General features: G+C 38.1%; 1 protein-coding gene across 1 annotated transcript; it reads right to left on the reverse strand.

Annotated features, from left to right (window-relative positions):
- Nucleotides 1–3810: 3810 nt before the first annotated feature.
- Nucleotides 3811–15613, reverse strand: nsun3 (NOP2/Sun RNA methyltransferase 3). Its single transcript, XM_036563481.1, has 6 exons — nt 15383–15613; nt 14977–15089; nt 12237–12610; nt 11152–11306; nt 5594–5715; nt 3811–4235 (listed from the first exon to the last, which is right to left on the reverse strand). Exons 1-6 carry the CDS (start codon nt 15560–15562, stop codon nt 3968–3970), a joined length of 1212 nt encoding a protein of 403 aa, XP_036419374.1. The 5' UTR covers nt 15563–15613; the 3' UTR covers nt 3811–3967.
- Between the last annotated feature and the right edge of the window lie 2791 nt (nt 15614–18404).

Consider the following 18404-nt stretch of genomic DNA (forward strand, 5'->3'; position numbering starts at 1 on the left):
TGGCTCTCCCTCGCCACCACATAAATAAAATATATTCCATCAACTCAATTCATGCCAAAAGTGAGTGAATTTAAAGACAAAATACAGAAGAAAAAATTCGGAAGAAAAACAGCCCCACAGTATTACAGATCCACCACCATACTTCACAGTGGAGATACTTTTCTGCTGTTTGTGGTTATAGGTGGTGTTTGAAAGTGGTTTGGGAAACGTTCTGATCTCAGGACCTAACTAATGACTGCAATTCCCCATCTGTTATCCTTGGAGATTGTTTGACCACTCAAACCACCCTCCTCACTGGGCATGTAGTCAGCTAGTCAGCACTAACATACATCCTCTTCCCGGCAGATTAACGTTGTAGCCATTTCCTGATTTGTGCAGCTCAGCAACCTTTTGTCGCAGATCGCTGCTGTGTACTCTATTTTTTTCTTATAACGATGGATGACTGAGGGCATTTGGCCTGTGTTTCATCTCATATATATTCCTCAGTGAATCAGAAAGTCATGGCTGACATGAATGTTCCTAATTGCTCAGGTGAACTTTAAAACATAAAAAACAAAATAAAACTTAATTTAGATCTCACTAATAAGAATTTCTAAAGGTGCCAACAATTGTGGCACATATGGATTTAAGAAAAATATTTGTTTCATGACAAGATTTTTTTTTCTTTCAATCGTTATACCTTATATAAATGTTTCATTTTTACTAATATTTTGAATGAAAGATCAAAAAGGATAAGTAATTAAGAACATTTTTACAGCTTATTTTTGCTAATTATTACCAGGGGTGCCAGTATTTGTGGAGGGCACTGTACAAAATCATCATTTATAGGGTATATTTTGTTGGGAGGTGTTAGGGTTTGGGACAGACACATCCCAATAGATTGTAGATTGACTTATAAATGATGATTTTGTTCAGTGTCCTCCACAGATACAAATTTCAGCTTGTGAAAAGAATTTTTACATTTTTTTCAATGTTGCTTTTTAAATATCTTTTTGATTTCTTTTTTTCCTTTTAAAGATTTAGAGTTATCATAAGTTACCACATTTTTATGTAACTATTGAAACACAAAGAGTTTTAGTCTATATGTGGAGCCTTATTTTAGCCACTCCCCTGCATTTTGGTGCAGGACCTGAGACTGGGTTCAGAAGAGAGGATGAAGGACTCAAAGATTTGGAGAGGCTGTGTATTGAAGAGTGGTCTCATATTACTTGCTCTGTATTCTCCAATCAAGCATCACAGAAGGAGATTTATTACTGTTATGTTGTCAAAGGGAGGTTAAACAAACTATTAAATGCAGGGGTGCCAATAATTATAACATGTGCTTTTGTTAAAACATATACTTTGATAATGTTTTTGTTTTCTCAGACTAAGTTTCTTTAAATAAAATGTAATTTTGTTCTTGTATTCTCAGTCTGATTGAGGTAATTAACCACATTTTCAAACCTTTTTTGACCCAAAGGTGACAATATTTCTAGAGCTGACTATATTTTGAAATTCATATCTAAAACCAATTTTACATTCATATTTAAATGAATGCAACGTGGTACGTTTAAGGGAGACTGGTGGCAATGCCTGGGAGTTTTAAGTTTCCCCAGTGCTACATTTGTTCTTACTTTTACTTACCTTTTTGTTTTTAGATTGCTGCAGCAGGTTTAAACATGCTATAGATCTGTGTGATGTGGTAGGTTTTCTATTCCTAGTATTCTTATATATTTAGTTTTAATGTAATGTAATTAAATAATATAGTTATGTTATTTAATATGCACTTATTTTTCACATTACTGGACTGCATGCATTGTTGTTTGGATGGAAGATTTGACCCACAAATCGCTTTTCATATTTAACACACTCTCTAGACAAAGATAACATTCATATCTGATCAACCACCTACTAAGACAATCTAAAGATGAACCCCAACCTTTGAGGTTTATCTGAGGTATATTCAATCTCAAAACATTGTGCACCATTTTGCTATGATTTCCAGGTTGAACGACGTTTCGCCACACACGTTTGAAACGGTGAGCCACGGGCTTTCAGGTACATTTTCTCTCATTTAATGGGTGTGTCAAAGGTGTAACCTGGTCACCAGCACCATGTATATAAAGCTTATCGTATTACAAAGGCAGTGCAAACAACAGATTCTGCTAAAGTCCTTTACAAATGCGGCTGCTGCAGCTCTATGTCCGCAACAACAGATGACATTAGATGCTTGTCAGTGTTTTAGTGTAAAGTTTCTTTTTTAATAGAATACACTAGAAAGATGCCAAGAATGGCCTTTTCCGCTGCCATAGTTGCAATGCTTGTGTACCTCAACAGTGCTCAACGCACCAGCGTTTCCAGGTGAATAAACGTTTTGCTATGTTTTGTAGAGGCTGAATTTAGTCCTGATAAGGCTAACTGAAATTCTTCTGGAGGATGCTGCCTAAAAAAGGAAACATTCTCTATATTATACTATCAAGGTAAAAGAATTTGCATAACAACTACTGAAGAAGAGCGACATACTGACATTCTGTGTCACTGTACACTGTATACTTTTTTCCTAGTTGAAAAGAAATTCCACCTTTTTCAAAACTTCGGTAAAATTTAATTACATCCATAATTCAATTGTAGACCCCTTTTACCAATTAAATGTCTTTACGGTGGTGGTAATATGGGGCCAAAATAGGGTCTACAATGCAAATATTACCAAAAAATTTAGTATTCAAAAATACCAGTGAACCTATACGTCTTAAGAGTTATTGTAGAAGTTACAGAAGTTACACTGCTCTCCATAATTGTCTACTGAATGTGTTAAGAATACATTTTAAAACTATTGTTAAACAGTGTCTCTGGCGTCAGGCAACATATTCGTAAACTTTGTGTAAAGGAGCTTTTAGACTCAATTCTGACTTGTTTCTATAGAATGGAACATTTCATATTAAACCACTCTAAATGAGTTTGTTTATATCTTAACAATTTAGTTAGGCAGACATTTTGAAAAGTCAGTGGAATTCCTTGAAGTCTCACTTCATTGCTTCATTGTGCCTGTTGTTTCTCTCAGGGACAATGTTTACAGTGTTTAAAATGACAAAAAAATGTACAAAAGTCCAAGAATATATAGACAACCACACACCGTGAAAGACTACTAGGCGCCAACAAAGATGGTAAAGTACGAAAGCTATGATACTTTCATATCACACATTTTAATTTCAACTTGTTTTCCTTGTCCTTCAGTGGAGCTGAAATGTGTATTGAAACAATGTGTTGTAGCATTTTGAGAAACATCCTGCGTGTGTATTCTGGTTATTGTTCTCTTGCAGTTATTCTCTGGGTTTATTCTGACTAGGACTCTTAATGTGAAGTCGGGGCTAGCCTTTTTTTGCTGTGCTTATGTGTTGCACAGAAAGAACTGGTCAGTGGGAGCTCGTAACCGAGTAGAGTGCGGACATGATCTGAGTGTAGAACTTGCTGTTAGCCTAAAGCCTTGCTTATTGCACGGCGTGGCTGTGGCCCACTACAGCTTTTAAAAAAGCATGATTTGTGCATAAGCTGTGTCTTCTTAATAGCGGTAAATGCTACAGCATTATCCCTGACATAAACATATTTAAGCTTATTTAGCCTCATTAACCTTAAAAATCTCATTCAGGTTTCTGCAGTTTTTTTTTTTTTTAAATTCACATAATAACCTGTTAATAAAATGTTGCATAACCCATGGTGATTAAAAGTGAAATTGACAGCAGAATACTACCAATATATTTTATATAATTTGGATGTTACTCAGAATAAAGTTTTCACATTTATACATTTAGTATTTTTCCAAAGTATTACTTTTTAAATTTTATTTATTTTTATTTGTGTTGTACAATACTCTGCTTATTTGATGCAGGCAAAACAGTTCATGTTGTAGGGTGAAAAAATGAGATACATACACGCCCAGCCCTAAATGTTCTGTAAATAAATACTGCTAACCCCATGAGAATTAAAGTCTTTATGAGATTCTCCTCAGACTGCATACAAACATGGGGCCCCATGTTCTTCCCTGTTGCGGAAGCACCAAATGACCCAGTGGAGGCTGAAGGTGAGCAAAAGTAAAATGTTTGGAGAGCGAACCAATCAGCTCCTCCTCCAGGTCCAGATGCTCCACCCCCGGGCAGGAGGTAAGAACCTCTTCAATTACAGACTGGTTCTCTGCACAGGATAAAGTGCAAGTGGAGTAAACCACCTGCCCTCCAGGACGCACTGCTGCCAAGGCTGAACTGAAACACAAACACAGGCACACAAACAGACATTAACAACATGCTTAAATGATGTGTTGGACTGAGCTATTGCTGTCAGCACCTCAGTAATTCAGGCTCTTCGGTGAAGTGAAACGCTGTTAACAAAGTAACTAATCATCAACTGATGATGTATAATCAATTAACCTTAAATAACTATAATTCAATTAATTGACTAACTGAACCTCTTTGTCTTCCTCTGTTTCCTCTTACCTGCCCCATCACAGTACACCCATCATTCAGACCATGTGATGTAATTGTGTCACTATCGATTATGTTAGTGCTTGAGGAATCTACTGATTATTTTGGCGATTAATCAAGTAATTGAGTTCTTAAAAAGGGCAAACAATACAGACAGACCTAACTCAACAATAACAAGCCACGCAGAGCCTTTCAATAATTCTAATATACTTTACTGGAAAAAGATTAACTGGAAAGACTTATAAATATATAAGTAAATATATAAAACACTAAGTGGCAAAACATGTACATAAGTGCGTGCATCTACTAGATGCTGTTTATTACCGTAAAAGAGCAATAGGAGAATTTAAAATATGCATTTTCATAATTCAGTCTTCTCAAAAAGATACTTTTCATTTGATTATTATCACTTAACCAAGCTTAACTGATTAATTATGTCCACCCTAGTGACAACTTCTTTACTGGTGCGAAAACACGACACTCATATTGGCCCAAACACTTCCTGTACAGTATCGCAGTACGACACAATGACTGTGTGTATCATATAGGCATGAAAGAAATGTATTGATTATTTTGAAGATTAATTGCTTAATTGTCAAATAAAATAGCTGTCATGCTGCCTCTGTGACAAGCAGGGCTGTCACTGTCAATGATATCATTACTTAAGTAATCTACCGATCGTTTTGAGGACTGAGTAATAAAGTTTTTACAAAAGATCAAATAATACAGATGGTCTTAACTGAACAATAACAAACCATACAGAGTCTTTTAAAAAACAAAAAAATTACCTTTATTGGAAAAACCAAAGCTTTTCAAACACCTTAAAAAAATTATAAAACATTACATGGCAACACAATTGCTTATAGAATGCATCAAGTTTATATGATTAACTGTGACAGCCCTCGTGACAAGCAGTTTGTTCTTTTATGGTGCCACAAAACAAGCCAACACTAACACTTCCTGTATTGTATTGCAGTCTGTTAAAATGCCCATCATATGAAAACGGTATAGCTTTATAGATTGCTATGATAAAGCAGACAATGTTTTTTAACAACTGATGTCAACAACTAATCAACTTCGACAACTAATCGTTGCAGGCCTACCTGTCACCTGACTTTATGATGTGATAAGATACTTACCAGAGCAGCTCTTTTTGTAAGTGAGGTAGTTGGACTCGCTCTCTCAACCACAGCTCCCCCTGCTGGGCTTCAGGGCTAAAGAGCCAACTGCGGTCATTAGAGCATGGGGCATCAACCAGCACCTGGCACAGGGGACACACATACGCATACACACACAAGGGGATATGTGTGAATATTAGAAAGAGGAAAACAAGGAGGGGGAAAATATTCTGTGCACCTGTGGGAAGGTGGGAATACAGACAAGAGGTGAGGTAAGAGCCAGCATGGTATAAAGAGAAACAGCAGGTAAAAAAAAAGGAAACATACACATAAAGTCACACACGCATCAATGAAACAGGTATTAGACACAGGTAACGCAGCAATATACGGTCAACTCCAAACTTATTGGCACCCCTCAAAAAAGTGTTTCTCAAAAAATGTTTAGAAAAATTGCTTACCATTTATCTAACAGTATCATTCTTTGAGATGATGTTGTTTTATTTTAAGAATAGTGTATTCTTTCAAAAACATATAGGGCAAAATTACTGGCACCCCTAAAGAATATTTTAAATAAAACCAAATAAGTTTTCACTTTTTTGTTGCTCCTAGTCTCCAGAAACTTCACTGTTGTCTATGACCATTTCTTGTTTCCCTTGTTTATAAATATGAGGTCACACACATTAAATCTCTTTGTTGCCCATCAACATGGGAAAAACCAAAGAGATGTCAACTCAAATGAGAAAAATGTTGTGAACCTGCACAGATTAGGAAATTGTTATTAAAATTATTAAACAATTGAAATTATTGTTACAATAAACATGTTTGAAAATTTTGGAACAGTTCAATATTATTCACCAGGAAGAGAACGCATGAACTGTCCCCCATGCACAGTAAGTAAGGGAGGATGGTAAGAGAAGCAAAGAGGAACCCAAAGATCACAGTTTCAGAACTGCACAGTTTAATTAAATCTTGGGGTTTTAAAATCCAGACAGCACCTCCATTACATAACCAGCTTTTTGGAGTTCCACAAAAGAAGAACAGGCCACAAATGCAGTGGCTGAATGTTACCAAATTTCACTGGAACCACAAATGAAATCATCTGAGGTCAGATGAGACAAAAATTTTAATTTTTGGTCATGAAATTCATTTCAGCAAGATAATGACCCTAAACACTGAAAATATTCTGGAGGAGTTGTCCAAGATCCCTCAACAAGAGTTCACCAAGCATCTTAATTCTGTTATTCTTGCCAAGGGAGGCTTCACCAAATATTAAAAATGGGGTAGAGATAACCATTTATTATTAATGTTTGATTTTTCCTCCTGTTTATATATATATATATATATATATATATATACACACACACACACACACACACACACACACACACGTAGGTGAATGATACCATGAAAACGACAAACACAAAACTCGAGAGAGGGAGAGTGGAAAGAATGAGAACCCCCGAGACAGTTGGAAGACACACCTGAGTTACAATGTTCCACAGAAGTTTGACAAATAAACAAAAACGGCAGCAAGGACTGTGCATCCATCTCTTAATTAGGCCTCAATATCTGAAACATCCAAAACAGCATCTGTCTCTCTCTCTCATGCACTCTTCCTGCATCTCTGCTTGTTCCAGCTAAGCTTCTCTCAGAGATTAGTCTCCTCTCTCTGCTCATTAGAGCCGGCTCAGTGGAAGTGCCTTGACGAGCAGACAGTCGAGCGTCACCGCTCTTCTCCCTTGCCAGCTTTGTTCCCCCTTAATTCCCCCCTTCTCTCGGCTCTAATGCCTGTTGGGCTAAAAGAACGCCTGAGGGCACTCTGGGGACAGCAGCTACTAGAGCGAATGATGCTGTAGAACGAGGCCTACAGGTGGGGAAAAAAGTACTAAAGCTGCACGGAGCTGCAGCTTCTGAATGACACAAGAGTGCTGTTCAAAGGAGTCAAAATGACTCACATGACTCAGCATTACAGCAGTAAATGTCTGAGCCCACAATGATTCAATTCTATTTCAATTTGTTCAGAAGTTGTTCATTACATCATGAAATCTCAATTCAATGTAATTCTTCAAGAAATGATCTAGTGCATCATGAAATCTCAAATTATAGCACCATCCACTTTTGGTACAGAATTTAGTATTTTGCACTGAATACACAAACGTGATTGGTGGAAATATTTACATAATAGTGGAATACAGACAATACAAACAATACTCCAAGGTTTTTAATATTTTTATGTTTGAAAATATTCTGAGAATGTTAATTTCCCTCTCTCTCAGCTCTAACGCCTGTTGGGTTGAGAGAACACTTGAGAGCTCTCTGGGGAATGACATACCTGAGTGACATAACAGTGCTGTTCAAATGAGTCGAAATACTCACATGACTCAGCATTACAGGTGTAAATCTCTGACCTCACAATGACTCATTTCCATTTCGATTCATTCAGAAATTCAGATTCAGCACACCATGAAGTCTCAAATTTCATAACAATTCACTCTGATTTAATAATTATTTTTGAACATAACTTAAATAAGTGATTGGGGGAACATTTTACACAGGCATTGTAATGAAATGGAATAGAATACAGGCATTATAAGCAATACATAAAGATTTTTGTATTTTAATGTTTGAAAATAGCCTGTGAGTTTTAATTCCCCTCTGTCTCGGCTTTAATGACTGCTGGGCTAGAAGAACGCCTGAGGGCACTCTGGGGAGAGCAGCTACGAGAGCGAATGATGCTGGAGAACAAGGCCCATGGGTGGGGACGAAAAAGACCATTTCAGATGCAATGGACAAAAGTACAAAAGCTATGTGGAGTCATGACACCAAAATGACATCACAACGCTGTTGAAATGAGTCTGAGTCATCTGACTCAGCACTGCGGTTACAAATCTCTGACCTTATAACGATTTGCTTCCATTACAATTCTTATGGAAATGATTCAATGAATCATGAAATCTCAAGCTATGTTCAGAATCACTTTCTATTAGAGAAAAAGTGAACTGTACAGTGTGTAAACCATGTGTAAGCCATGTTCCATGGTCATTCCCTAGTCAAACAATACAGCAAACATGATGAAGTGAATGAGTTACTAAGTGAATGATTCCAAAGAGAAGATTTGATTTAATTCGTTTGATCTGATTTTGGGCTAATTTCAAAAATACACCAAATATGCAAATGTGCCGGGAGGAACTTAAGCTGCATTCAGCTTATCTCAAAAGAGGGAAGTTGGAGCTTGGAATTATGTCACTTTCAAGCTAAGCTAGCATTACTGACATGAGGGATAACTTTACATTTCATGATGTTTTTACTTGCTCAAAACAGCGACCTTTATGGTCAACTTCTATATGCTACAGCCAGGTTGATATGACGTCAAATGCTGAACTCTGAGATGAAAACACTCTCGATTTAGAATTCCAAGGCATTTTCTTTGTTTTTTCCTAGATGGGAGTTACAAGCTTTGAGTGAGCACAGCAAACCCATGCAGTAGTGGAATACAGACAAAACATAACAAGCTTTTATTTGGACCTGTATATTTAAAAATAAAAACATTTTTTACTACGGCTGCTTTACTAAATATTATTATAACGGACTGCAGTTGATTCTAACATTCCAAAACTGATGCAGTTGAATCACCTTCGGATCAGTTCATTATTATGCATCAATGCGTTTTTACACCCTTACTCAGTGTCATTCTCAGGTGAAACAGAGGAGGCATGCTGGGAAGTGGAGTCTGTTTCTTGGAGTGAAGTAAATTTATGCCTGACTGGCTGTCACTGCAGGGCCCCAATGAGGGCACCACAGGGTTCATAATGAAGCCAATGTCAACACCACATTTAGACAGATGACACTGTGAGCACAATGGCAACACCGCCACCCAGTGGACATAGCTGTGTACTACATGAAATAATGAAACTGGTGCATTACACCAGTTTCTTGACTTTTTTTTTTAATATGATTTATTACATAATTACATGACTAATTACTTAAGAAGCTCTGTGCATTCTGTTTCGGCAGAACCTGCACTTCTGACATTTTCTGCGTGTTTTGATGTCCAGAAGTGACAAAAAACTAGGCAAAACTGCACAAATCCTCAAAGCAAGACTGTGAATTTAAATAAACCTTAGTCCTTTTGACTTACAAACACAAATGTGGCACAAAGTTGAATTTTTTAAGACTACATTTGACAAAATTACTTTGTGTAATTGAATACTTTAGTTTTAATAAGCTATGAATGATAAAAAAAACTAAAATTACTACATATTTCTGTCATCACCAGCAATAAGCATGACTTCTAGGGGGTTAATCCTTATGCAAAGTGTCTCTCTCAATCCAATATTGCCCTTGTTTCCTTTTATTTCCAGCATAAACAATTATATTTTATATTAACCAGGCTGTTGTTTTACACCTATGAAAGCCATTAGGATAAAACCCTTAGTCAGCAGGCTGTGTAAAGTGTCTATATTCACTGTATGATTGGCATGTTCCACCTGAAAGGCAGCTGGAAGCCTCACGAGTGTCTCTGGATGGAAAAAAAACGTGTATGTTTACAGCTTTCACCGATGCCAACACTCCTTCAAAGTAGCCTGAGTCAGCGTGAGGAAAGATGCACACATCAGCAAATGTTTGCATGCGTTTAAAATGTCAGGAAGAGTTAGAATCTAATTGGTTAGGTGATGTGGACAGGCAAGAAATGATGCCTCATTTCTGGAGGTATTAAATTCATTATATTTATCTTATTTCAGTACACTCTGTAAAGTCAGAGATCATTTTTCATTTATTTAATTTCCAGTCAAACAGCCATTATGTAGAAGTTACTCCTTTTTCAGGATTTTCTAAAGAGACTGGACATATGATAATCCACTTGCACTGAGACTGGAAAAGTAAACTGCAAACAAGTGGATAAGTGGAGTTTACAAAACTGGAGTTCAAAAAATGATTAAAAGAAACAGAGAAAATGAGACTTCCATCAACTGTGCAAGACTTGGTAGACTAAAACTGTCACAATCAGATAAACAGCATGTAAAGCTTTCATCTTTGAGAAAGAGGAGAAAATCAAGCTCCACTACTGCTCAAGATCTGTTCCTGTCCATCCTTCCACTGTGAGAATACTCAACTCTATGGGTCTGTAAGGATGTGTATCTGTCAAAAAGCAGTTAATGAGAAACAAACAAAGAAGCTGCTGGTGTTCTCTGAATAATGGACTGACCACCCCAGAGCCCAGAACTCAACATCACTGAATGTGTATCGAATTACCTGGATTGCAAGAAGCAGAAAATGCAACCAATTTTTAAAACTTTTGGGGGTGTGAGAAAATATCTCTGTGAATGCGTCTATGTGAAAGGTTATGCATAAAAGAATACAAAAAGAAAGTGTCTGTGTAATTGCACAAAGTGAACGGTGAACTACTGCCTAACCAAAAACTGAATAATTTGGATTCAAATCTTTATGACTCTTTTAATTGTCCATCTTTGTAAATGTAGTGAGGCTGTTTTAATGATACACATATGCGAAATATCATAGGATTTGTCAGTCAAGCATCTTGAAATTATACAATGGAGGAACAGACATGGCTGTTGTACCTTGTCGTATGACTCTGACTGGCTGCCACCAATGGCTCTGCCATCCATGTTCGTCACGATGATGGTGTCTCTGAGTGAAGGAGGGATGTATGACTCCAGTGTCTTCAGCAGCCACTCATACCTGCTCTTATCCACTTCATTACAGTGCAACAGCCCTGAGAGAGAGTCATATAATGATGTCATAACCTGCTTATCAAACTCTCAGCTTTATGTGCTCAAAATGTGGCCATTTCCATTCAAAAGTTTTAGAACAAATAACTGAGACATATTAAAACTTTTATAAACAAAAGCATTAAATGAATGGCAACTTGAACCAGCACACATGTCCAAAATGTGGATACTTGCCCAGCCAATGTTTCTTCTGAAATCATTTAATAGGACCTTTAATCTTCTGGGAAGGCTTTACACTAGATGTTGGAACATTGCTGTGAGGATTTGACTGCATTCAGCCAAAAGAACATTAGTGAGGTCAGGTATCACTCCAGAGAACATAGTTCCACTGCTCCACAGCCCAATGACGAGGGGACTTTATACCCCTCTAGCAGACACCTGACATTTGACGTCAGGCTGCTCCAGAGGGTCCAATTCTTTTAGCAATGCTTTTCCAGGGAGATTAGACAAGATAATTTTGCACAACGCAATATACTGCAGCTTTCTGCTACATCGTATTGCAGAGGCTGATATCATGACAGTGATTAAACATTCAAATGGCCAGGAGCTGTTGGCGGGTCCAGGCCTCCTTTCCTCTTTTTTCAATAAGAACTTAGACAGTTTATATTGGTTTTCTGGGTAATTACAGAATAATAAGCTTGTAATATGGGAATTTAAATGGTTAAAAATAACAGTGAGTCATTTTGACTACAACCATTTAAATAATTAATAAATAATGTAAATAATAAATTATATAAATAATAAATATATAAATAATAATTCATAAATAATACATTAAAAAATTGTGCATATTTATTATCAGGTTCCACAGGCTGAAACTTCACCTTTATATCTATGTAACACAGTTCTTACACCCCTGACAATATATTCCACAGTCCTAATTAAGATTCAACTCCTGCAGTGCAGGGTCTTACCAGGGGTTGCTGCCTGCAGCAGGGCAAGAGCTTTGCCTCCTGGAGCCGAGCACAGGTCCAGCACCTTCTCCCCATCCTTTACCCCCAGAGCCAGCACTGGCAGCAGGGAGGCAGCGTTCAGCAGGTAGTACTGCTTCAGCCAGCCTGGACGATGCCGCTGTGTGGGCAGGCGTAGAGGGTCTTTATGAACAAGACACTGTAGCGGGGCATGGATGCCAGAAGAGAAAGGCTTGTACTGGCAGTTAGGAGAATCTGTTTGAGGAAGGAGGCTGTAGTAGCCCAGTGATTTAAGCTGTGACAGGACACCTGTGAGGTCGCTAAAGCGGTTTAGTAGGACACCAAACTGCCAGCAGCATGGATTCAGAAGGACATCTCTGAAGAAGAAAGAAATAAGGTGTCATTAAGACTCTGAGGCCAAGATTTGATTTGATTTTCAATATTCTTCTTAACAGAGCTCTGACAGCATACTACACAGATAGTGAATACAGACTTACTCCAAAACAAAAGATTGCAAAACAGCTTGTCCTTATTGAATAATGGATGAATAACTGGACAATAAGCCTATGGGTTTAATATGTGTAACCCTAGGTAACAGTTTCCTTGCCCTGGTGTTACAGGCCATGTGCCCTGTACATTTCTGGTTTTTCCTTCTGAAACACACCCACTTCAACTCAGGATGAGTTTGTTAATGAGCTGATTTGTTCGATAAGGTGTGTGGGGAGCAGAAAAAACAGGCCAATAGGTAATGAAGCTAATATCCAAAGAAGAAAGACTCAGGTGTTAAGTCCAAGCACATGGGTAATGTAACTGCTACCTTTGCTACAGCTAAATGCAAAGTTTCTTACTCATAGTCATAAGTTGTTGTTTTCCTGGCAGTCTAGTTTATGATGGCTCATTAGTTTTCTTTTAAAGAGGCCTATTATATCTCTTCCAGTTTTTCCCTTTCCTTTAGTGTGTTTTGTAGCTTTTTGAGCATGTAAACATTCTGCAAAGTGTTAAAGCCCAAGAGAGCTACAAGGTAAAAACTCGCTCTGTACATAAAACTCTAGGTAGGATGTTTTAATACCTTACATCTCTTATATAAATATAACCTAGCAGCATTAAAAAAGCTGAAATTGGCTTTTTATTGCGTTTTTCGAGCTTAACAAGATGAGGCTAGTAACAGTAGCTAGCTGAGGTAACTTACCATTAGCATTTGTCTGTTTACCGAAAAGACTGTCTGCCCTTCTTTGTGTAAATTTCAAGCCATGCATGATCTACTGTGGCTTTATGTGGTCTTGATGGCTTTAATTTAATATAGTAATGGCAAAACGCTGAGTGACATGCTGTGATGTGCTGAGAAATTCAACAGTACAGTCAAGAAGCACTGACACCGGTGTGTGTGCCACCATTAAAAACAATGGTTTTAAATTTTTGTACACTTCACGACGCAACGCGTCTAGTGTTCTTCGGCCTTTACGGAAGGCAGTTTTACACGCTCACGATATGTACATGTAAAATATCGGATACCAGCATCGCCTGATATGTACATGCAAACTATAGGATATCAGCATTCACACATGCGTACACGTAAAATATTGGACATCGGCATCAGCCCAGAATTTCCATATCGTTGCATCCCTACAAATTAACGGTACAGCCCATACCTATTCTGTGACAATACTTGTTGTGGTAAGTGCTATACAAATAATTAAGCATGCCAATGTCTGAATCTGTCAATTTTTGCTCTAGACATGCATTTGACAATCACCCAAAGTAGTAGGTCGTGTTGTGTTGGAGTTATGATGTAAATATGTGAATCAGGCACGTGTACTCATGCTGTAATTTAAAGGCTGGTGCTACACTTACATTAAAATGTCATAGCATAATTATACACATGGTGTTAAATAGCCAGTTGTCTACTAAGTTTAATATAGCACTTTATTTGATTCATGTTATTGAAAAAGGTCAATATAGAAATATAGAAATATGATGTATGGCAATATATAGATTTCAAATATATGATATTAGCATATATGGATTTCCCTTATATTAGTCGCACAGGGACACATATGTGACATATATGCCAACTTCAAATTGGCCACTTTCAAACATCAGACATATATTTCTGCCATATATCAACATATACAAACATATGTGTAACACATTTAAAAATATATAATAGAAAACATTTTACCTATAGAGAGCATATATTACTCATATATCCTAACTGCACGTAATATAAGGTTTTTATTGCATGTATGTTGCTGGTATATTTTAGTTTGATTTTCTGCTTTAAAAAATCTTTCAGTGTTTGTATTAGACATATATGTCAGGCACTACATATGTGATTCATATATATATATATATATATATATATTCACAAATACGTGTTCACCACCTATGAGACATGAATATATACGATTCACATATTATGCATATATGTCCAACATTTTATACTTGCATGTGTATAACACATATGTACATATATTTTGAAATATATGCCAGGCACTTTATGATATATGTGCATATAAGGCCATATATCAGATTTGCGTATGGGTAAAGCATTTAAAAGCGGTTTTGGTTGTTAAATGGCAAAACAACGTTATTTACGTTGCGACTTTGGCTAATGAATTATTAGAAATGATGTGCTGTGCTTATGTGTGTTCATTTAGCCCACACAGTGTGAGATCTGGGTACTTATTTTGTAGGGTACATCCATACAAAACCAGTGTACACTGCACTAAAGTAAGCTGTTTACCTCGCAGAGAGCCACTGCTGTCCGAGCTCTTCGCTGTACTGAGAGTCGAAATGGTTCAGCACCGTCTGGCACACTTTCCTCCGAGGTCTGCATTTGGATTCTCTGGAGGAAGGCTGTGGTGGTGAAAACGTCCATTTTAGTTTCCTTACATTTAATAAACAAGCTGTTTAACCTTTTTAAATCGAGTCTGAATCAAAATAAATCATACAGGGTTTAACTCAGCTTCCTACTCGCCAGCTTCTTGTTCGAATGTCCCCGTTCCACCTTAAGTGGTGCAGGGGTTACATTCTGGTGTCTGGGGCGTTATAATAATAACTGCTGCACCATTTAAGGTGGAACGGGGAAATTGTAACAAGAAGCTGGAGAGTAAGAAGCCCCCTCTGCCCCCTCTCAGCCTCCTACAGACCCTCGGCTCCGGAGCTGTGAGCTGCTGAACGGTGGACGCGTTGCCATGGAGTCGGTGGGAAAACGAGTTGACAGGTTGACCTCCAAAACCCTTCTTAAACCCATGAAAGCCGCCGAAACTTTCACTCATAAAACTGAATCCTTTCCATTTTGTTTTGGACAAAAATATTAATAGCAACATTGAACGAGCATCGCCGTCCAGCAGCGAACTGCCCGTCTGTCATTAGTCCTCCCTGAGAAACACGGACGCTCACATTTAGTTCCGTCTCTGCTTGTTGACAAGAAGGGGGCTCCAAAACTATCCCCTCATAAGTAGTGAATTCAACTACTTTAAAGAGCTCCCATTGCTGACTCGGCATTCAGCTGTGCTCTCACAGCTTAATCTCTACAGAAAAGCACTGCCGATACAATGAGACAATCTGGATCAGCCGCACATGAGCATAAGGTCAGAGAACTTTACTGAGCTCAGCATCCCCAGTGGTAGAGAGGTGTAAAGCCCCCCAGCATTTGACTGTGGAGCAGTGGAACTGCGTCCTCTGAAGTGATGGAGCTCCATTCAGTGCCTTTGGGATGAGCTGGACTGGCGTTTGTGATCGTCAGTACTTGACCTTAACGCTCTTGTGAATGAAAGCTATCAAATCCTCACAGCAATGTTCCAACATCTAGTGTAGAGCCTGTCGTTGCTGAAGAAAATAGAACACTCTATTAAGACCCTTTGATTTCAGAAGACAATTTGGATGAGCAGGGGTGTGCAAACTTTTGGATGCATAGTCTGTCAGCACAGATGTTTGCAAGGGCATAAAACGGAACCCAACCTGTACAGGCAACTTTAAAACCAGACCGATCCATAGTCGGGACGTTGAGACCCAACCCAACCAGGCTGGGCCGGTGCTGCTAAATTTAAAACCCAATCCATTTAAGACCTAGCCCGACCAGGCTTGACTGGTACTAGTAAAATTGAAACCCCACCAATTGCTGCGACTTTGAGACCCGGCCCAAACAGGCCCAACCAGGCCCAACCAGGCCCCAACTACTACTGCTAATTTACAACTCAAACAAAACTGTACCTGCAACTTTGAGATCTGGCCTGACAGATACTGCTAAATTTGAACCCAAACAAGACTTGTACCTGAATTTGAGACCTGACCCAACTGGTACTGCTACATTTAGAACCCGAACAAGACTTGTACCTGAATTTGAGACCTGACCCGACTGGTACTGCTACATTTACAACCCAAACAAGACTTGTACCTTAGAACTTGAGACCCGACCCCACTGGTACTGTTAAATTTGAAACCAAAACAGGGCTTGTACCTTAGAATTTGAGACCCAACCTGACCCGACAGGTACTGCTAAATGTGAAACCCAAACAAGACTCGTTCCAGAGACTTTCAGACCTGACCGTTACTGCCAAATTTGAAACCCAACCCTGGCACGAACCCACCAGGGAGACATTTATTGCAGACATTACGTCACAGTGCTTTGAACTGTTTCTCTGCATACTTTGTTTGCCCCCATTTTACCCTGTTCTTCATTGGTCAGGACCCCCATGGACCCTCACAGAGCAGGTACTATTTGGGTGGTGGATCATTCTCAGCACTGCAGTAACACTGATGTGGTGGTGGTGTGTTAGTGTGTGTTGTGCTGGTACGAGTGGATCAAACACAGCAGTGCTGCAGGAGTTTTATACACCCACTTATCTGAAAGTTAGGATTTTTTGAAGCCGACCCTGACATAACTGTAGCTACTGCGTAATGGCTTCACCCACTGTCAATGTGTCGCTGAAGAGATGACATACCAGTCCTCCTGCTATCTTAGCTCAAAATACTATTCTAAGCTCTACACTGTACATGATCAGTGTGCTTTTTCCTGGTGTAATGAGCAGGTCATAATGTTTTTACAATAAGGAATCCCTGACTAATTTGGAATTTTAACTGACCAAAACATTTGCTGCACTGAACTACAATAAACAAAAAGAGACATTTCACATGATTGTGATATCATAAAAACTGACACGAATTGAATAAAAATATTTATGCATTTAATAGCATTTATATTAAAAACAAACCAGATAAAAAGTGTTTGTAACGAAAGCCGTGAAAATGAGAATCTGGCGTTAAGGAAACTGTTAATTAGTTGAAATGAAATACATAACACTGACAAAATGTATTCCACTCTTGAGTAACAGATATAAAATAATGTGTAATATGTAAATAAAACAACAGGTGAAAAGTGAAACAGGAAATCCAAATTGTCAGTTGCTGGCTATAACAAATAAATACCTAAACGTGAATATACCGTTTACAGTACATGTCAGATATGAGCAAATCTGTCAAGTCCATATAAAATTCAAGCGAGAAACCTCCAAACACATCACACTTTCAGAGTTGTGAATAGGCTTACAGCCAAAACAACGTCGTCTATTCTGGGAATGAACAGATGGCTCGATATACCATTTCATACTTTGAGAATGTGTTTCTTCAAAATGATCTGCTGTAACATTCTGAACTGCTACTGTTTGAAGTTAAATGTCCTCTCTAAACAAAGTTAAAACACTGCTACAGTATGTGCATGTTTCTGTGTAGCATAAAAATAAAGACATTGTAAATAACAATAGTGTGGACCGTGAAGAAATGAAATGTGTGTGTTGCTCCATCCACTGAAGTTCAGTCAAGTCTTTGTTTTAAAAGGTTTCCCTTTGGGAAAAATTCCACTTTAACACGCTGTGCCAGTTCAAGCTCCATCCTGTTTAACGTAGTGTTGGTTGCTGGTGAAATCCACAGTATGTAGTTTGCATGCGTACTTTCAAAACTCTGAAACATCAAACGTCAAATCTTTTAACTGAAATACACTTACAGTACCTTGCATGTCAGAGACCACCCTTCACTTACTAATTTCCAGTTTAAACAGCCAATAAGTACAAGTCATTATTCAGGACATATTCCTGAGCAGATTAGGTATAAAATAATCTACTTGCATAAAGAAGGGGAATGTCAAAAGAAGTAAAAATCAATAAATAAATA

This window comes from Colossoma macropomum, unplaced genomic scaffold (assembly GCF_904425465.1).
Source record: "Colossoma macropomum unplaced genomic scaffold, Colossoma_macropomum, whole genome shotgun sequence".
Classification (NCBI taxonomy): Eukaryota; Metazoa; Chordata; class Actinopteri; order Characiformes; family Serrasalmidae; genus Colossoma; species Colossoma macropomum.

Excerpts from the sequence above, each read along its gene's own strand:
- nsun3 (XM_036563481.1), bottom strand. The coding sequence starts at position 15,562 with ATGTTGCTATTAATATTTTTGTCCAAAACAAAATGGAAAGGATTCAGT. Across the intron at positions 12,611-14,976 it reads CAGCAGTGGCTCTCTGCGAG|AGATGTCCTTCTGAATCCAT; the intron begins GTAAACAGCTTA and ends TTTCTTCTTCAG. Across the intron at positions 5,716-11,151 it reads AGTCAGAGTCATACGACAAG|GTGCTGGTTGATGCCCCATG; the intron begins GTACAACAGCCA and ends CCCCTGTGCCAG.